This window comes from Bubalus bubalis, chromosome 2, assembly GCF_019923935.1.
Source record: "Bubalus bubalis isolate 160015118507 breed Murrah chromosome 2, NDDB_SH_1, whole genome shotgun sequence".
NCBI lineage: Eukaryota > Metazoa > Chordata > Mammalia > Artiodactyla > Bovidae > Bubalus > Bubalus bubalis.
The window spans coordinates 45,381,366-45,401,903 of record NC_059158.1 but is presented as its reverse complement, the minus strand read 5'-3'; the positions used below and the strand labels follow the sequence as shown (position 1 = coordinate 45,401,903).

General features: G+C 39.2%; 1 protein-coding gene across 8 annotated transcripts in view; it reads right to left on the bottom strand.

The window, feature by feature from the left end:
- Positions 1 to 20,538, bottom strand: part of LOC102412913 (muscular LMNA interacting protein) — a 299,136-nt gene that overhangs the window by 189,075 nt on the left and 89,523 nt on the right. The window contains exon 1 of one of the 8 annotated variants that reach the window (XM_045163418.1): positions 10,026 to 11,714. The exons of the other annotated variants lie outside the window; for them this stretch is intronic. Coding sequence (XP_045019353.1) covers positions 10,026 to 10,073 — 48 coding nt within the window. The 5' untranslated portion in view covers positions 10,074 to 11,714. Of the gene's footprint in view, positions 1 to 10,025; positions 11,715 to 20,538 lie in introns of those variants that run through there. 8 annotated transcript variants of the gene reach the window in all.

Here is a 20,538-nt window from a genome sequence, read left to right as displayed (position 1 = left end):
GCATGTGGGATCCTAGTTCCCTGAACAGGGATTGAACCTTCATTCTCTGCATTGCAAGGCAAGGTCTTATCTACTGAACCACAGGGAAGTCCCTCCCTTACAACTGCATTCATTTTTCTTTTGTCCATACTTTTTCTCCTTGATTTCCCTTTTTCCTTTCTTTCTTTTCCCTTCCGTTTCTTAAAACACTTTCCCTCCATGAAATATCTACCTCAAATGAGTCATTCAGTTCATTCTTCTTAATTGATAAACAATCTAAACCCTGAAGCTTATTGCTAGCAACCTGAACCTTCTAACATCCTGAGAGGTTTATGTCTCTAAGGCAGATTTTGTAATAGCCGCCCCACCCCTGACCCTCCACCCTTAGAGCTATGGAAGAGTTGCTTCTATACTATGTCATTTTGGTTCTGGTACCATATTCGTATGGAATTTCCAAGGCCATTCCTACTGTTACCTCCTCAACAGTGTTCATTCATCTGCTTTTTAAAAATAAATGTTGATTTGAGCATGAGTGGTGTATCATTCGGTTCTAGAGACAGCGGTGACCTAAACATACAAAATTCCCTGCCCTCTTGGAGCCTCTATTCTGGAGGAGAGAGAGACAACAAAAGAAAAAAGCTATATATTAGAGTGCAATAGTGCTGAGGATGGAGAAGGAAATGGCAACCCACTCCAGTGCTCTTGCCTGGAGAATCCCAGGGACGGGGGAGCTTGGTGGGCTGCCGTCTATGGGGTCGCACAGTCGGACACGACTGAAGCGACTTAGCAGCAGCAGCAGCAACAGTGCTGAGGAAAAGATAACAGTGGCAGCTGGATACAGAGTACCAGGAAGTGGAGATGGGAGTATGATATATTTAAATAAAGTGAACAGGAAGACTTCCTTGAGGTGACTTTTAAAAAGGACCTTGAAGGAAGTAAGGAAATGAGTCATGCTGATCTCTAGAGGAAACACCTCAGGAAGAGAGGATGGCAAAAGCCAAGAACCCGAGGTGGGAGGAGATCTGACAGAAACAGAGCCCGGGGTGGCTGAGGACCAGTGATCCTGGGGAAGAGTCCCTGGAGACGGCCAGGAGAGGCTTGAGGAACCCAGGTCAGATGCGAAGACCTGTCCACCACTGTGAGGACTTGAGTTTTCATTCTGAGTAAGAAGGGAAACTCTTGGAGTATCTGGAGCAAAGAAGTAACATGATCTCCTTATCCTGTGGAAGGGTCATTCTGGCTGTATTAGGAATAAATAAAAGGACATGACAATACAGAGATAAATAAATTGAGACTTGCAATGGGGAGGGGAGGAGAACAGCAGAGGGACACTGGAATAAGCCTCTTTCTCCAAGGACACTTTTTTGTATAGTTTTGACCACTGAAATCATGCTAGTCTTTAAAATATTCAAAAAGGTAAAATTAACAACAATGGGGAGGACTCGCACTAGTGACTATAAAGAGAAACAAATTAACACAGATATAAAATTGACCACATAACACAATGGAAAACAAAAGAAGTTAATCCAACTTCTGAGTTTAATATATATGCCAAAAAAAAAAGGCTTAAAACATTAGTATACAACTCAAAGATCTTATAAAATTGAATATACCCTTAGAATCATGTCCCAGATCAAGAAACAGAACTTCTCCAGCACTGGACATGTCCTCATTCTCCCTTCCTGTTGCTATCAATCTAATAATGGCCGATCAAGGGTAATCGCTACCCTAGCTTCTAAGAGCACAGAACAATGTCAGCTGTGGCGGGGGCAGGGGAAGGGTGAGAGGGGGGTGTGTTTGTCTTTAAACTTTTTGTTTTCTATTGGGGTATTCTATTGTTGATTCTGCTCACAGCACCAATCGTTTCTCTGTATCTCACTGTGCGCACTGTTCACTGAACCCATGGTAGGTAAGGTGAGAACTAAGCGGCCTGAAGAAAATGCGAGGAGTTCCATCTGCGTAGGGACTGCAGATGCATTTATTTTCTCCTGGCTGGTACAGCACAGTTCAGTACAACATAACTACACACAACTCTTCAGGGCTTTTCCAGGTGAAGCTTATATATACTTAGAGGACAAAAAGTAGCCCGTGGCCAAGAGAATACCTCATGCAAAGTCACTGTTTGCAGAGCACGCCGTGAGAGGCTATGAGAGCGTGGGGCGAAAGAGCCTGACTGACGCCATCTTGGTAATTTCCCCACAAGTATCAACGGGTTTTCTTAGCTCTATGTAAATAGACTCATATGGCATGAAGTCTTTTAAGTCTGACTTGTTTTCCTCAATATTGTATTTTAAGATTAATGTATATTGTTATGTGAAGGTGTAGATCCTTCACTGTGGGAGAAAAAAGATATAAATGTGAAGGGGGAAGATCAGAAATAACCCCAGTTCAGTGGATGGTAGAGATGACTAGAAAAATATTTGCTTTTCCTAGTTGTTTCTGCTGAAAGGACTTAGAGGCAATGATACCCCAGAAACACCTAAATCTTGATTCCTGTATGCCATATCCCCTTAAAAAGGACCAGGGTTGGAGAAATAACCAAATCCAAAGTTGAGTCAAGAAATCTACAAGATGATACTGAGACAGGCTGTGACCTGGAACCCTCTGCTGCGGTGCTGCAATGCTTGGACCCGGACAAACATCTCCTCCAGCAACAAAATACAAAGAAACTACAAGGGACTAAAAATAGCTGTGTGCATGCACAGTTGGGGCAAATTATGGACTGCTGCTAAGTCGCTTCAGTCGTGTCCAACTCTATGCGACCCCATAGACTGCAGCCCACCAGGCTCCCCCTTCCCTGGGATTCTCCAGGCAAGAACACTGGAGTGGGTTGCCATTTCCTTCTCCAATGCATGAAAAGTGAAAAGTGAAAGTGAAGTCGCTCAGTCGTGTCCAACTCTTAGCGACACCATGGACTGCAGCCTACCAGGCTCCTCTGTCCATGGGATTTTCCAGGCAAGAGTACTGGACTGGGGTGCCATTGCCTTCTCCGAAATTATGGACAAGATACAGAAGACAAAAAAAAAAAAAATTAGTTGCCACTTTTGAAGAACTGGGAGCAAAAGCAGGGTACTGCACATGCCCCCTGCACACACCACCACCAAAGCGGTGAGCAAATCAGCTAAGCCACCCCTCCTGCCCAACCCCTGGACTCACCACTACCCTCACCCCACATAAAGAACCAGCTCACCCCCTTTGGTGAGTGAGCCAGCAAGGGAATCTGTTACTTGTTTTTGCTCCCCTCTGCTGCAGCAGGGGCTCCAATAAAGCCTTGCTTAAATTTCTTGTCTGGCCTCTAGTCAATTTCCATTGATCAAGGAGGCCAAGAACCCTGGTTGGGAACAATACTAAAAATTCCACCTAAAACATAAATACATGGGTAGGGGGAGAAAGTTCTTCCTAGCATGACAGTACCAACTAAAAGTAGAAATAATATCAGAGTTAGAAAAAAATGAATCCTAATAAGTGCCAAAGCCATCAGATAGAAGGCTGAGAACAGCACGTACAGTCTCAATGCCTCCTCATAGATTGCTAATTAATTGCAAGGAGAGAGGAAATATTTTACAGGAGATGAATATGATAGACATCAGCTTATACAAGTAATCAACATGAACGTCAATAAAAAAGTAGCAAACTGAAATCATGTGCTTTCTTATGTGATAATAACAGGAATACATTGCTTGTATTTCATTCTAGATGAAAATATGAATCTCATTATGAGGGAACAAACAAAAACACCCAAATTAAAGGACTATCAAACGAATATGCTGCTGTCTTCAAACTGTCAATGTCAGAAAAGACAAAAGTTGAGAAAATGTCCTATATAAAGAAAACCAAAAAGACATAACATCTAAATAGAACACATGACTCTGGGTTACATTCTGAATTGAAAAGAGATGATGCTATAAAGAACATTGCTATAAAGAGTAGTTCACTAATTTTGCATTAATCCAAGCAAGAAAGAATGAGTTTGGGATGAAGGTATAAGCTGTGGAAATTAATATAAAACATATGTTCAAAAACAATACTATATCTGTGGTAAATTTCCTAAATTTTATAACTGTAATGAGTTATATTAAGAAAATTTTCTTGTAATTAGAAGATTCATGCTGAAGTATTTCGGAATTAAATATTGTGATGTCAACATCTTACCCTGAATTGGTTCAACAAAAATGAAGATGATAGATGATGATGGTGAAGATAGAGATATAAAGCAAATATGGCAAAATGTTAAATAATTGGTGAATCTAGGTGAACATTATTTGATGTTCATTGTACATTTCTTCGAGTTTTTCTGCAGCTTTGACATTTTTAAAATAAAAAAGTAAAAACTTTGAAAAGAATATATCTATTAAACATTTTTAGTTTTAATTATGCATACCTCAGTTTTAAAAAATCAGAAATATCAGCTATCAACATGCTATAATGAATCCTTTGTTAGCCTGAAGCAAAAATACAATGGAACTGTCACTATTTTCTTATTTCAAATGCACAGAGAGTTATTTGGCAATAGATGCTAATCATACTGGCTTATTTAAACTGATTTGTTATGACAAGATGTCCTGGGAAAGAACAGGTATAGGGGAATCTGAAACTTTGCAAAAGAATAAAATTTACAGTTAAAAATAGAAGACAATACACTTTAGGGGAACAAGGGGCAGCAAAGAGGGCAGGTTGGAGGCAATAATTTTGCACAGACAAGGAAGTATGGGTTTGGGACCAAGGCGATAGCTGTGGAAGAAGTGAGAACTGGACAGACTCTACTTTCAGACCAATGATGAGGCTGATGGACTGAATGTGGGGTATGAGAGAAAAAGAGAGGAGTCAATGGTTGCTCCAAAGTTTTGGACCTGGATAAGAAAGTAAATGTGAGTAGATGCTTACACGAGGATGAACACTGGTGGGCAGGATGAACACTGGTGGGCAGCTCTGTACACAATGAGTTCTTCAAAGGAAGGGAGGATGGAGGGCTTCTGAGATGAAGGTTCCATTTCTTGATCTGGGAGACGCTTTAAAGTGACATCGCTACAGATGATATGGACATTAAAAGAATAATAAGGGAACACTGTGTATGAGTGTATGACCATGAAACTATCAACTTTGGGTGATTATAATGTGTCTATATAGGTTCATGTATTACAATGAACATATCACAAATCAAATCAATAAAATTAGAAATGAAAATGGAGAGATCACAACAGACAACACAGAAATACAAAGGATCATAAGAGACTACTATCAACAATTATATGCCAATAAAATGGACAACGAGGAAGAAATGGACAAATTCTTAGAAAAGTACAACTTTCCAAAACTCGACCAGGAAGAGATAGAAAATCTTAACAGACCCATCACAAGCACGGAAATTGAAACTGTAATAAAAAATCTTCCAGCAAACAAAAGCCCAGGTCCAGACGGCGTCACAGCTGAATTCTACCAAAAATTTAGAGAAGAGCTAACACCTATCCTGCTCAAACTCTTCCAGAAAATTGCAGAGGATGGTAAACTTCTAAATTCATTCTATGAGGCCACCATCACCCTAATACCAAAACCTGACAAAGATCCCACAAAAAATGAAAACTACAGGCCAATATCACTGATGAACATAGATGCAAAAATCCTTAACAAAATTCTAGCAATCAGAATCCAACAACACATTAAAAAGATCATACACCATGACCAAGTGGGCTTTATCCCAGGGATGCAAGGATTCTTCAATATCCGCAAATCAATCAATGTAATACACCACATTAACAAATTGAAAAATAAAAACCATATGATTATCTCAATAGATGCAGAGAAAGCCTTTGACAAAATTCAACATCCATTTATGATAAAAATCTATCCAGAAAGCAGGAATAGAAGGAACATACCTCAACATAATCAAAGCTATATATGACAAACCCACAGCAAACATTATCCTCAATGGTGAAAAATTGAAAGCATTTCCTCTAAAGTCAGGAACTAGACAAGGGTGCCCACTTTCACCATTACTATTCAACATAGTTTTGGAAGTTTTGGCCACAGCAATCAGAACAGAAAAAGAAATAAAAGGAATCCAAATTGGAAAAGAAGAAGTAAAGCTCTCACTGTTTGCAGATGACATGATCCTCTACATAGAAAACCCTAAAGACTCCACCAGAAAATTACTAGAACTAATCAATGACTATAGTAAAGTTGCAGGATATAAAATCAACACACAGAAATCCCTTGCATTCCTATACACTAATAATGAGAAAACAGAAAGAGAAATTAAGGCAACAATTCCATTCACCATTGCAACGGAAAGAATAAAATACTTAGGAATATATCTACCTAAAGAAACTAAAGACCTATATATAGAAAACTATAAAACACTGGTGAAAGAAATCAAAGAGGACACTAACAGATGGAGAAATATACCATGTTCATGGATTGGAAGAATCAATATAGTGAAAATGAGTATACTACCCAAAGCAATCTATAGATTCAATGCAATCCCTATCAAGCTACCAACAGCATTCTTCACAGAGCTAGAACAAATAATTTCACAATTTGTATGGAAAAACAAAAAACCTCGAATAGCCAAAGCAATCTTGAGAAAGAAGAATGGAACTGGAGGAATCAACCTACCTGACTTCAGGCTCTACTACAAAGCCACAGTTATCAAGACAGTATGGTACTGGCACAAAGACAGAAATATAGATCAATGGAACAAAATAGAAAGCCCAGAGATAAATCCACGCACATATGGACACCTTATCTTTGACAAAGGAGGCAAGAATATACAATGGATTAAAGACAATCTCTTTAACAAGTGGTGCTGGGAACTCTGGTCAACCACTTGTAAAAGAATGAAACTAGAACACTTTCTAACACCATACACAAAAATAAACTCAAAATGGATTAAAGATCTAAACATAAGACCAGAAACTATAAAACTCCTAGAGGAGAACATAGGCAAAACACTCTCTGACATACATCACAGCAGGATCCTCTATGACCCACCTCCCAGAATATTGGAAATAAAAGCAAAAATAAACAAATGGGACCTAATTAACCTTAAAAGCTTCTGCACATCAAAGGAAACTATTAGCAAGGTGAAAAGACAGCCTTCAGAATGGGAGAAGATAATAGCAAATGAAGCAACTGACAAACAACTAATCTCGAGAATATACAAGCAACTCCTACAGCTCAACTCCAGAAAAATAAATGACCCAATCAAAAAATGGGCCAAAGAACTAAATAGACATTTCTCCAAAGAAGACATACAGATGGCTAACAAACACATGAAAAGATGCTCAACATCACTCATTATCAGAGAAATGCAAATCAAAACCACTATGAGGTACCATTTCACGCCAGTCAGAATGGCTGCGATCCAAAAGTCTACAAGCAATAAATGCTGGAGAGGGTGTGGAGAAAAGGGAACCCTCTTACACTGTTGGTGGGAATGCAAACTAGTACAGCCACTATGGAGAACAGTGTGGAGATTCCTTAAAAAACTGGAAATAGAACTGCCTTATGATCCAGCAATCCCACTGCTGGGCATATACACTGAGGAAACCAGAAGGGAAAGAGACACGTGTACCCCAATGTTCATCGCAGCACTGTTTATAATAGCCAGGACATGGAAGCAACCTAGATGTCCATCAGCAGATGAATGGATAAGAAAGCTGTGGTACATATACACAATGGAGTATTATTCAGCCATTAAAAAGAATACATTTGAATCAGTTCTAATGAGGTGGATGAAACTGGAGCCTATTATACAGAGTGAAGTAAGCCAGAAAGAAAAACACCAATACAGTATACTAACGCATATATATGGAATTTAGAAAGATGGTAACAATAACCCTGTGTACGAGACAGCAAAAGAGACACTGATGTATAGAACAGTCTTATGGACTCTGTGGGAGAGGGAGAGGGCGGGAAGATTTGGGAGAATGGCATTGAAACATGTAAAATATCATGTATGAAATGAGTTGCCAGTCCAGGTTTGATGCACGATACTGGATGCTAGGGGCTGGTGCACTGGGACGACCCAGAGGGATGGAATGGGGAAGGAGGAGGGAGGAGGGTTCAGGATGGGGAGCACATGTATACCTATGGCGGATTAATTTTGATATTTGGCAAAACTAATACAGTTATGTAAAGTTTAAAAATAAAATAAAATTTTAAAAAAAATTAAAAAAAAAAAAAGAAACCATTCAAAAAAAAAAAAAAAAATAGGAGAGGTTATGGATGTGTGAAGGCAGAGGGTATGTGGGAATCTCTGTACCTGCCCCTCAATTTTACTGCGAGCCTTAAATTGCTCTAAAAAATAAAGTCTTAATAATTTTCAAAAATGGTTAAATAACATCTCACAAGGCCATACGCCAAGTAAATGGTAAACCTGGAACTCAAATCCAGGTCTTTCTGATGCCATGGCAGCGTGATCTTAACCAATATCCTACAATGCTTCTCAGAGAGATGCCTCTCAGAGATGTAACTTGCGACATGGCCAGTTGGAAATGAAGAGACTGGACTCAAGAGAAAGGAGTAGGCTGGAGATGCGCTCTCAGCGAGCCCCGTCTCGTCCTTCAATTGGTTACCCACTGAAGGAGCTGCCATCTGGAGACTGGGATTTACTGAAGGTGAAAAGTCTCCCACAGGTGCAGTTCCTGGAGAAAAGCCATCTACAGGCTAAGCGCAATGGATTTGAAATCAGACCTATCCGTGTTATTAGATCTTCCAAGAAGTATGCACTTGTTGCAGAATCTGAACACATTTCTATAGTAACTTGACATCATCTCAAAGAACCTTCAAGTTGTGACATATATAACTTCCAGACAGAAAATAAATGAAGTCAAGACAAAATTTTATAGAAGGTCACAACAGCTGAATTTCTGGAATAAAAACTTAGTATTCAACTGCTCCCTTGCCTCTGAGATAAAAAGGCCTTTACGATAGTCAGGATATATTGGGAACAGTTACAGCTGTGCTACCCTGGGGGAACAAGCTTAAAAGGCAATGAAAACACACTAATCTTCCCAATTTGACAAATTCTAGAAGAATAAAAATGCCTGAAATTGCAAGACAAAGACCACCTCTATCCTTATTAACCAAAATAAAAAAGGTCGCTAGCTATTTCATCTGTACACATATCCACCTGCTAGAAGGCATAGAAAAACAATCAAATCACTCTGGAATGCATTCATGGTGGATTAGATAAATCCTTTTCTCTCTGTCCCATTTCAGTGGCACCTAGGTAATGTGACCCTGACTGCATGAGCAACGCCTCACAAACAGAAGCTGCCGGAACATTCGGTACCCATTCCGTATGCCATCCTCCCAGGCCCGATATACCCAATGCCCAGTGTAATTACATACAGCACCACAAACTACGGTCCTATCTCCAGCTACTACTGTGGACAAAGCTCAGTTTCAAAGGGCACCCTTGGGGAGAAAAACACAGAATGAAACTTCACAAGTGGAGTGCAAAGTGTCAACTGAAGAGCCTAGGAATGCTTGAATGCCAGGTTAGGAAAGAGTGAAGGGTGGAAGAGGGAAAGAGGGGGAGAAAGAGAAAGAGAAAAAGCAGTGAAGTTCAAAGAACGGCCAAGGTGGGGAAGTGAGAACCGTGGCTTTTGATTTTTGCTCTCCTAATGCATAGCTAAGAATATGTTAAGGAGTTAGAATTGCATTTTGAAATACATTTCAATACATTTCAAATGTATTTCAGTATGTTTCAAAACATTCAGAGTTTAGTTACATCTTAAACAAAAATTAATTCCTTATTAAATTCATGATGCTCCCTCCAACCCAAAATTTACTCAAATGATTTCTTGTTACATAAAGTTACAGTAAAATCAACTTTTCCTGGAGTAATTCTAAGTCGAGCATGCATCAGTCCACAGCAACTTGAACATCTATCTCCTGCTATATTATAAACAGTCACATCAACTACAACATACTACCGTGATATGAAAGAAGAAACACGAAGATAGGAGACAGCATTGTCAATGTCAAAATCATGACACAGTAACACTAATAAGGAATTTCACTAGTAATGCCAGACAACTCACAGAACATTCCAGTCCAAAGTACCAGCTGCCCACAGAGCCTGGTGCCATGTGTCAAGCTGGCAGAGGTCGAGAGAGCAATGGTTGTAACGACAAGGTCAGGGTTAGCCAACAGACTCTAATTGGCAAACACTTGCTGGTGTCAGCTGCTGATACTGATGAGCTGTGAAGATGGCAAAGCACTGTACGATCACGCCCCCCTTCCTCCTGCCTCCCCAACAACTCTGGACCAGAAATAGAGATGCATCTGTTATTCAAATCGCATCTGAATATATTAACCTATTTCAACCTTAGTTTCGTTCTAAGAAAAATTCTTTGCCTGGAAATGGAGGGAAGCCCTATTTTAAAGGTTATGAAAAGGGTCTAATTTGTTTTGGTTGCAAACGTGTTGTTTAGTCACTAAGCCACGTCCTTCTCTTTTATGACCCCAGGAACTATAGCCCGCCAGGCTCCTCTCTCCATGGGATTTCCCAGACAAGAATATTGGAGTGGGTTGAATATTGAATCCCCTTGAAGATTCCAGGGGATCTTCCTGACCCAGGGATCAAATCCACACCTCCTGTATTGCAGGCAAATTCTTTACCACTGAGCCTGCAGGGCATCCCTGGTATGTATGTACACATATGTTCATATGTACATTATGTGTATATATCAAATAACTAAGGCTGACAGAAACTCCTCAAATTGAAAGCCTTAAGTACAGCCTCAAATTTACAATAACATCCATATTAAATTGACACTCTCAAGTCAACTCAAGCAATTTTTCTAGGTACCATCTATGTGCCAGGGACCAAGCAAATAAAAATGAAAAGGTCTGTTTTTGCTCTCACTTGAATTCACAGCCTTATGAGAAAGTGAAAGTCACTCAGTCACGTCTCTTTGTGACCCCATGAAATATATAGTCTATGGAATTCTCCAGGCCAGAATACTGGAGTGGTTACCCATTCCCTTCTCCAGGGGATCTTCCCAACCCGAGCATCGAATCCAGCTCTCCCATACTGCAGGTGTATTCTTTATCAGCTGAGCCTTATGAGAGACAGAGGCAAACAGAAAATATTGCAGAATGAGGTCACCACTACGTTAACCCACCAATGGGAGAAATGCCCTGCATATTCAGAGCTGGGGAGAAGACACTGGCAGTACACAAATTTTTTAAAAAGGATTTTTAAGTTAAATATATATATTTCAAGGGCTCCATATAGAGCAGCCTTTAAGAACTGGAATAATTAGCAAGTTATGTAAGGAGAAAATTCACAGAATGAGCAACAGAAATAGCAAAAACAAAATAGGACAAGATATGCAATCTGCCTCATAATCAGGAAAGTGCAAATGAAGCGCATAATGAAATGTCATTTCCTCCCCAACCAAAGTGGCAACACTAGATGCTGCCAGGATGCAGAGGAACAGGTAATGTCACACACAGCTAAAGGCAGAGTAAGGCCACCTTAGAAAGCAGTTGGGCAGCGTCTCAGAACAGGGGACCGTGGGTACATGCCATGACCAGCGATAGGTGCATAACCTAAAGAAACTACTGCACATGGTCCAAGAAATCACGTACCTGAATATTGTATTGATGCTCTCCATTAGAGGAAAACGAGAGTCCAAAAGCCCATAAACTTAAGAATAGATAATTGAGTGTGATGAATGTATCCAATGAAATAGTACAAAGCAATAAAATTAATTCCCTAGAATTATATCAACATAACAATATCCTAAAAATAGACTATTTTGAAAACAAGCAAATTATAAAAAAAATAACTTCCATGACATGATTTGTGTGGTATTCAAATAAAACACAAACTAGCTACATATAGATTACAGGTGGTATTAGTATAAAGTGCTCATGAAAATCATAAACACTAAACCCAGGACAGTAAACTATCCTGAGAAAAGTACGATAGAAAGAGGGAGATAAGAAGTTTCCATTATACAGAGTGAAGTAAGCCAGAAAGAAAAACACCAATACAGTATACTAACGCATATATATGGAATTTAGAAAGATGGTAACAATAACCCTGTATATGGGACAGCAAAAGACACACTGATGTATAGAACAGTCTTTTGGACTCTGTGGGAGAGGGAGAGGGTGGGATGATTTGGGAGAATGGCATTGAAACATGTACAATATCATATATGAAACGAGTCGCCAGTCCAGGTTTGATGCACGATACTGGATGCTTGGGGCTGGTGCACTGGGATGACCAAGAGGGATGGTACGGGGAGGGAGGAGAGTTCAGGATGGGGAACACATGTATACCTGTGGTGGATTCATTTCGATATATGGCAAAACCAATACAATATTGTAAAGTTAAAAAATAAAATTAAATTAAAAAGAAAAGTGAAAGTGAAAAAAAAAAAAGAAGTTTCCATTAATGTTTAAAGATCATTATTTCTCTTTGTTATGGATCGGAACTACTGTAAGATACTAACAATAAGCTCCAAAAATGAAACAAAAGCAGAGGCAAACAAGCAATTGGCTCTGCCTCAAGATAAATGACAGTGAAACTAGAGTGAATAAAATGGTGATGAGTCATTGGTGGTGGTGGTGGTTCAGTCACTAAGTCGTGTCCGACTCTTGCGACCCATGGACTGCAGCCTGCCAGGCTCCTCTGTCCATGGGATTCTCCAGGCATTACCTGGCATCAAAAAAAAAAAAAAAATCTGCCATGGAGAAGTCAAAATGTACTAAAAATTTTTGAGAAAAATATTTTGATCCCAACACCAATTTAGAGGGTCCGCTGCTTTCTGTTCATTGATTGCAACTGAGACTGAACAGTCAGTGTGATCAAATACTCTGTGTAATCTGCACAAGCACTAAATGTGCCCTTTTTCATCTCCTCCAGTGGAAACCCACAAGTATCTTACGACTATGAAGGCAGCATCTCCCCAGGATCTTGCTCCTCTCTTGCTCCTCTCGAAAATCAGATTGCTTGAAAGCAACTCACTTTCAGGGCAAAATCTTTTTGTGATACTGAACAGTGCTGGATCCCACTGTTAGGGTTAGGCTGAAAGGAAGAGAGAAACTGCATCTGTCTATTGATACCTCCATGCAGCAGTTCGGCAGTGCAGTAAACAAATACTTATTAAACGCCTACTGTGTTCCTGCCACTGTCATGAGCAAATGGAGGGAAAATTACACATGATCTATTGCTTGCAGGAAGATCCGAGAGGGACTCGCAAATAAACAAGAGCACGGGAGAGGGATCCATTAGTGCCAGAGGAGACCAGGGGAGGTGGGGAGATAGGTCTGAACAATAAAATAAAATAAAACAGCACTTTGCAGAAGTTTTAAAGGGCACTTCAGGCAGAATCCCAAAGTCATGAATCTTAGGGTTGGAATAGAGTTCATTTAAAACAAGGTCTCTGAGATCAGGGTGAGGAAGACTGGGGGAAAGAGGGCATAAAAGGAGATGAGATAAATGTTCTTTCACCAAGCCTAGTGATGAAATCTCAAGCAGGAATAAATGGTGCGCCTCAGGTAAAAGAGAAAGTGCACAGTACTTTCAGAGTTTCTTCTGGTTCTTTGGATAGATGGTATATCTATCTATCTACATAAATTTTTTTTCAGACAAATATTTATGTATCTATCTATAGGATAGAGAGGTCAGAAATAAAAGCTACCTATTTATGGCCAATTAATCTTTGCCAAAAGAAGCAAGAATATACAATGGAGAAAAGACAGATTCTTCAAAAAGTGGTGCTGGGGAAACTGGAGAGCTACATGTAAACGAATGAAATTAGACCATTCATTCAAACCACATGCAAAAATAAATTCAAAATGGATTAAAGATCTAAATGTAAGATACTATAAAACTCCTGGAGGGAAATATAGGCAGAGCATACTGACATAAATCACAGTAATACTTTTTGGATCAATCTCCTAAAACAAAGGAAATAAAAGCAAAAATAAACAAATGGGACCTAATTAAACTTAAAAGCTTTTGCACAGCAAAGAACACCATCAATAAAATGAAAAGAAAACATACTGAATGGGAGAAGATACTTGCAAATGATGTGATCAATAAGGTCTTAATATACAACGTATACACATAACTCACATAACTCATACAACTCAACATCAAATTGAAAAATGGGCAAAAGAACTGAACAGCAATTTCTCCAAAGCGGAAATGCAGATGGTCAACAGGCACATGAAAAAGTACTCAGCATCACTAGTCATTAGGGAAATGCAGATTAAAAGCACAATGAGACATCTCTACACACTTACAAGAATGGTTATCCTCAAAAAGAACACAAGTAACAAAGTTAGCAAAAACGTGGAGAAAAGGGGAACCTCATACACTGTTCGTGGAAAAGTAAATTGGTGCAGCCACTGTGGAGAACAGTATGGCAGTTTCTCAAAAACTAAGAATAAAACTATCATGTGACCCAGCAATTTCACCCCTGGGTATATATCCCCCCCCAAAAAAACAGAAACTAATTTGAAAAGATTCATGCACCTCAATGTTCATAAGCAGCATTATTTACAATAGCTATTTACAATTGTAATTTACAATGACAATAATTGTACAATCATTTACAATGGAAGCAACCTAAACATCCATCAACAGATGGATGGATAAAGATGTAGCACACATACTACTCAGCCATAAAAAAAAAGAATGAGATTTTGACGTTTGCAGCAATGTGGATGGACTCGCAGAACATTATGCTAAGTGAAATAAGCCAGACAGAGCAAAACAAATACTGTATGATATGAGTAACCTGTAGAATCTAACAAATACAACAAACTAGTGAAATAAAAAGGAAGCAGATTCACAGATATAGGGAAAAAACCAGTGGTTACCAGTGGAGAGCAGGAAAGGGAAGGGGTAATATAGGGGTAGGGAGGAAAGGGGGTTATTAGATTATACTAAACCATGTCTGAAGGAAGCAGAATCAGATTCACAGATACAGAGAACAAACTAGTGGTTACAAGTGGAGAGTGGGAAAAGGGAAGGGGCAATATAGGAATAGAGGGGAAAGGGGGTTATTAGATTATACTAAACCATGTTTGTGAAGCTTTTGATAACTATAAAGCACTATAGAGTTTAAAGAATCATTCAATTTAAAAACCTTTTTAAATTAAAAAAAAGTTTCTGCTGGTTCTCTTAGTAGTTGGTAACTTTTTTTTCTCAGATAAAGATTTATATATAGCTGTAGAGATGATAGATAAATATGTGCTGAGTTTCTCGATTGTGTCGAACTCTCTGCAGCCTCATGGACTATAGCCTGCCAGGCTCCTGTGGTCTGTGGGATGGAAGGAAACTTCTAAGAACAGGATACTCTATACCCAGTGTCAAGACTTCCCATCCTGTGCTGTGGAGTAGATTCATCCCCACCAGCTTTCTAACCTTCGGTAAAAGTCGACTCCGTACAACAGTGTTGTGCTGGTGGCATTTGAAGGAGTGCAGTAAGAGGGGAGACATCTAAGAAACAGCACAGAAAGAGGAAGAGTGACAACCAGAGGGATGGTTGAGGATCCGTCAGGGAAGGGAGGGAGAGCAGGAGGCTATAGGAACGGAGACTACATGATCTTGGCGAAACTTTTAAAATACTCATTTCCCATAATATGGGATAAGGAGAACTAAGGCAGCGTATTTGGAAATTAATGGTAGAGATGACAGTTCAGAGCTGAAGTGCTTTCAAATATTCAAGACATCATAGCTTCTGTCATATGCATATTATACACACACACACACACACATGAAAGACTAGATTGATAGTACACATAACAAATGCTGGAGAGGGTGTGGAGAAATAGAAACCCTTCTGCACTGTTGGTGGGAATGTAAATTGGTGCAGCTGCTGTGGAAACCATTATGGAGGTTCCTTGAAAAAACTAAAAATAGAATTACCATATGATCCACAATCCTACTCCTGGGCATATATCCAGACAAAATTATAATTCAAAAAGATACACGGAACCCTTGGCTACACACTATAGCCAAGACATGAAACCAACCTAAATGCCCATCAACAGATGAATGGACAAAGACGACGCGGAACATACATACAATGGAATACTACTCTGCCGTGAAAAAGAACAGAATAATGCCATTTGCAGCAACATGATGCAACTAGAGATTATCATACTAAGTGAAGTAAGTCAGAAAGAGAAAGACAAATACCATAAAATATTACTTACATGTGGAATCTAAATTACGATACAAATGAACCTAAATATGAAACAGGAACAGACTCATGGACATAGAGCACAGACTTGTGGGAGGCATGGACTGGGAATCTGAGATTAGCAAACGCCAACTATATGTTTAGGATGGATAAACACCACAATACTACTGAACAGCCCAGGCAAGTTTATTCAATATCCTGTAATAAACCATATTGGAAAAGAATTTGAAAATAATATCTATAACTAGATCACTTTTCTGTACACCAGAAAGTAACACAACATTGATAATCAACTTTATTTCAATTAATTTTTTTTTACAAATTTCCTAGTAGAAGCATTTACATTTTTCAACTTTAGTAGTACCCAATATAAAACATAGTAGATGGCAGAAATCATAGTTCTGCACTTACTAAAACACGATTCAGTGTACAGTTAAATTTGAATTTTAGATAAACACCAAATAAGCTTTTAATATAATTATGTACCAAAAAGTATCTAGAATGAAGAATTTTTTAGTATTAGTGTGTTCCAAATAGTGTGTTCAACATACTGAAACTAAAAATGTACCTGTCATTTATCTGAAATTCATGTCTATATTCATGGAAACACTAGTTCCATCCTTTGTGCCCAAACAAGAGCTAGACATCTCCTTTTGTCTACTAATTCTCTGTGTGGTATTTTATGAGCACAATTTTTAGGGAGAAAATAGGGGAAATTGATTACACGTCTGTTTTCAAGCATTGTTAATCTAATCTGTGAAAGCCTGAAGCAGTAGGTATCTCAAAGGCTTTGATACAACAAAGAGCCCCCTGCTTGTCAGGAGCAGTAAATGGAACCAGTTGAAATATTTCTGCCAAAATGACAGCAGGTCAGGTGGTCACACAACCTATTCAGAGTCATTATTCCATTTTTCTGTCAGATTGCTGAGTGAAAATGAGAACAACCTGGACCAGGATTGCAGAAAACTGTTAATTTTGACCTGAATGTAAAGCTATTTTCTCATTAACGAAAAAAAATGGTTCATAATCCTCAGTAACAGTTGAAATAATCTAACTACATGTCTGGCAAGAAAACATATGTCCTAAGTCATGTATTTGGAAGATAAATGCTCTTGACTGAGCTTTATTCATCTGTTTCTTAAAGCATTTACTTGCTTGCTTGCAGACTTTATAAATGCTCTGCTGAGGTCAGCTGGCGCTCTAAGCTGATGCTGCTATGGGCCCCACTTTTTTTATTAGTACATAAACAGAACGCATTTACATTTTCCTAACATTAATAAGACAGTCTCTGACTGCTATAGTGTTATTCACTCAGTCATATCCAACTCTTTGCAACCCCATGGACTGTAGCCCGCCAGGCTCCTCTGTCCATGGAATTCTCCAGGCAAGAACACTGGAGTGGGCTGCCAGGCCCTCCTCCAGGGGATCTTCCCAACCCAGGGAGCGAAACCAGGTCTCCCACAATGCAGGCAAATTCTTTACCATCTGAGCCATCAGGGAAGCCTGATTGCTTTAGAGGGTGTAGTTTTTTAAACGTCCTGCCAGTTTTAATTTTTTAAGGAAAAGTAGAGTTTGGTATGCTTTTAAAGCAAGACCATGTTGAGTAACTATTTTGAATATTGAACATATTAATACAGTCTACTTTTTATAGGTTCACCAGAAATGGTCTAAACCAGGGATCTACAACTAAGGTCTGCAAGACCAATGTGTCTTGCCACCTAGGCTGGAAAAGGAACTTTCATTGGAATACAACCACACTCAATGTTTATTTATACATTGTTTTTTTGCTACAGCCACAGGGTTGAGTAGTTACAGCCTTTAAAGCCTAAAATATTGACTCTCTGGTCTTTACACAAAAGACTTGCCAACCTCTGGTCTAAACAAACATTTGCTGCCAGGCAAGGGGACCGATCACTCACCTAGAGCTGACTTGGCAGCTTTGGTAAGTCAGGCCTTGCATAGTGAAGAGACAAAGTTCAAAACACTGTCAACTTGGAAAAGTCTCCTCAGGCAAGGACAACAAAAACAAAAGAAACAAATGGGGCTACATCAAGCTAAATGCACAGTGAAGGAAGCCATCAACAGAAAAGGCAACTGAATGGGAGAAGATATTTTCAAATGATATATCCAACACAGAGTCGATACAGAAATATATAAAGAACTTATATAACTAATCGGAGAAGGCAATGGCACCCCACTCCAGTACTCTTGCCTGGAAAATCCCATGGATGGAGGAGCCTGGAAGGCTGCAGTCCATGGGGTTGCTGAGGGTCAGACACAACTGAGCAACTTCACTTTCACTTTTCACTTTCATGCATTGGAGAAGGAAATGGCAACCCACTCCAGTGTTCTTGCCTGGAGAATCCCAGGGATGGGGGAGCCTGGTGGGCTGCCGTCTATGGGGTCACACAGAGTCAGACACGACTGAAGTGACTTAGCATATATAACTAATATCAGAAAACCAAATTGTTTAAAATGGGCAAAGGAGCTGAGTAAACATTTCTGCAAAGAAAATATACAGATGGCCAATAAGAAAAGGTATTAATCATCACTAATCATCAGGAAAATGCAAATCAAAACCACCCTGAGAAAATGCCTTATCACATGTCAGATGGGCTACTGTCAAAAATACAACAAATAACAAGGATTGGTGAGGATGTGGGGAAAAGGGATCCCTTGTACACTGCTGAAGAAAATGTAAATTGGTTCCATCACTAAGGAAAACAGTATGAAGGGTCTTAAAAAAACTGAAAATAGAACCACCATGATATGATCCAGCAATTACACTCATGGGGATTTATCCAAAGGAAACTGAAACACTGATTTGAAAAATACTATTAGAGTTTCAAAACACTAATTTGAAAAATTCATTGCAGCAGTACTAACAACAGCCAAGATATGGAAGCAATCTAAGTGTCTATCAACAAATGAACAGATTAAGAAGGCGTGGTATACACACAGAAACACACAGATGATGGAATATTTCTCAGCCATAAAAGAAGAATAAAATCTTCCTATTTGAGGTAACATGGATGGACCTGGAGAGTGTTATGCTCACTAAAGTAAGTCAGACAGAGAAAAACAAATACTGCATGATTTCACTTATATGTGGAATCGAAACAAACAAAACAGAAACACTCACAGATACAAAGAACAAATTGGTCGTTGCCAGAAAGCAGGGGTTATGGGGGCATGGGTGAAATAGGTGAAGACCATTAAGAGGTACAAAGTTCCAGCTATAAAGAAACTCAAGAGAAGAGAATGTACGCATGGGAACATAGTCAACAATACTGTGTGGTGACAGATAATAGCAGTCTTATCGTACTGACTATCCTTATGAAATGCATAAAAACAGCAAATCATTATGTCGTACACCTGAAACTGATAAAATACTGTATGTTAATTATAACTCAAAAATAATATAAATAAACATATGGAAAAATAAAAAGAAATCAATTGTGGTGATGATCACACAGGTATGTAGTGCGCTAAAAACCACTGAATTATACACTTGATATGAGTGAATTGTATGGTGTGTGAACTTTATCTCAATAAAGCTCTGTACACACACATACAAACACACTCTATCTACAAAGGGGCGGCCTCCTCACTCAGCCTAATGCAAAAACCATTTTTAGTGGGTCATTCACCTCCATCTTGCACTCCTGGCAGTGAAACTAGATAAGTTAGTTATCTAGTTGCTATAAGAATCAAGTTCGACTCAGTTTGATGTCTTTCTCCTTTTATCTTTTTGAAACTAAAAAAATCCTTTAAAGTTGCCTCTGGCACATCACACCCTCACTGCCCATCAGAAAATACTAGCCAAAATCAATCTTAGAAACACTACCAACCAGTCTTCATCATCAGTTAATACACTTTCATTTGGGGAATGCAGGAGATACATACTTTTCACACAGGGCTGTTTTAGATGAAACTGTTGTATTCAGGCTTTAATCTTGGTGGTGCCTCCAGCACACTGTGCAGAATTTATTCTCTGAAGCTTGGGAAAAGCCACGGGGACCATCTATTGGGTTTCTCTCTGTTTCCAGCAAACACTGGCCACAGACACGCCTCACTGCAGAAAATAAATGCCTTACATTGCATTTCTTTTCATGCCATTCTACTGGCAGTGCCCTAGAGATGCTCTCCTCCAGAAAGATGGTCCAGTGGCCTTTCCAAATTTGTTCAGACAAAGCCCAGAGACATCAATCAGGTGTGGATTGGGTAGAGGAAGTATCCACACTTGCCTCTACTGCACAGTCAGCCCATGATTTTTAGTTAGATTTATGGTTATTGGGAGTGCGACTGGTGGCTTTGGGAAGACCAATGGAAATTATTCTGAAGAGCCTTAGGTATTCCACCCTAATCCACCCAATGCATC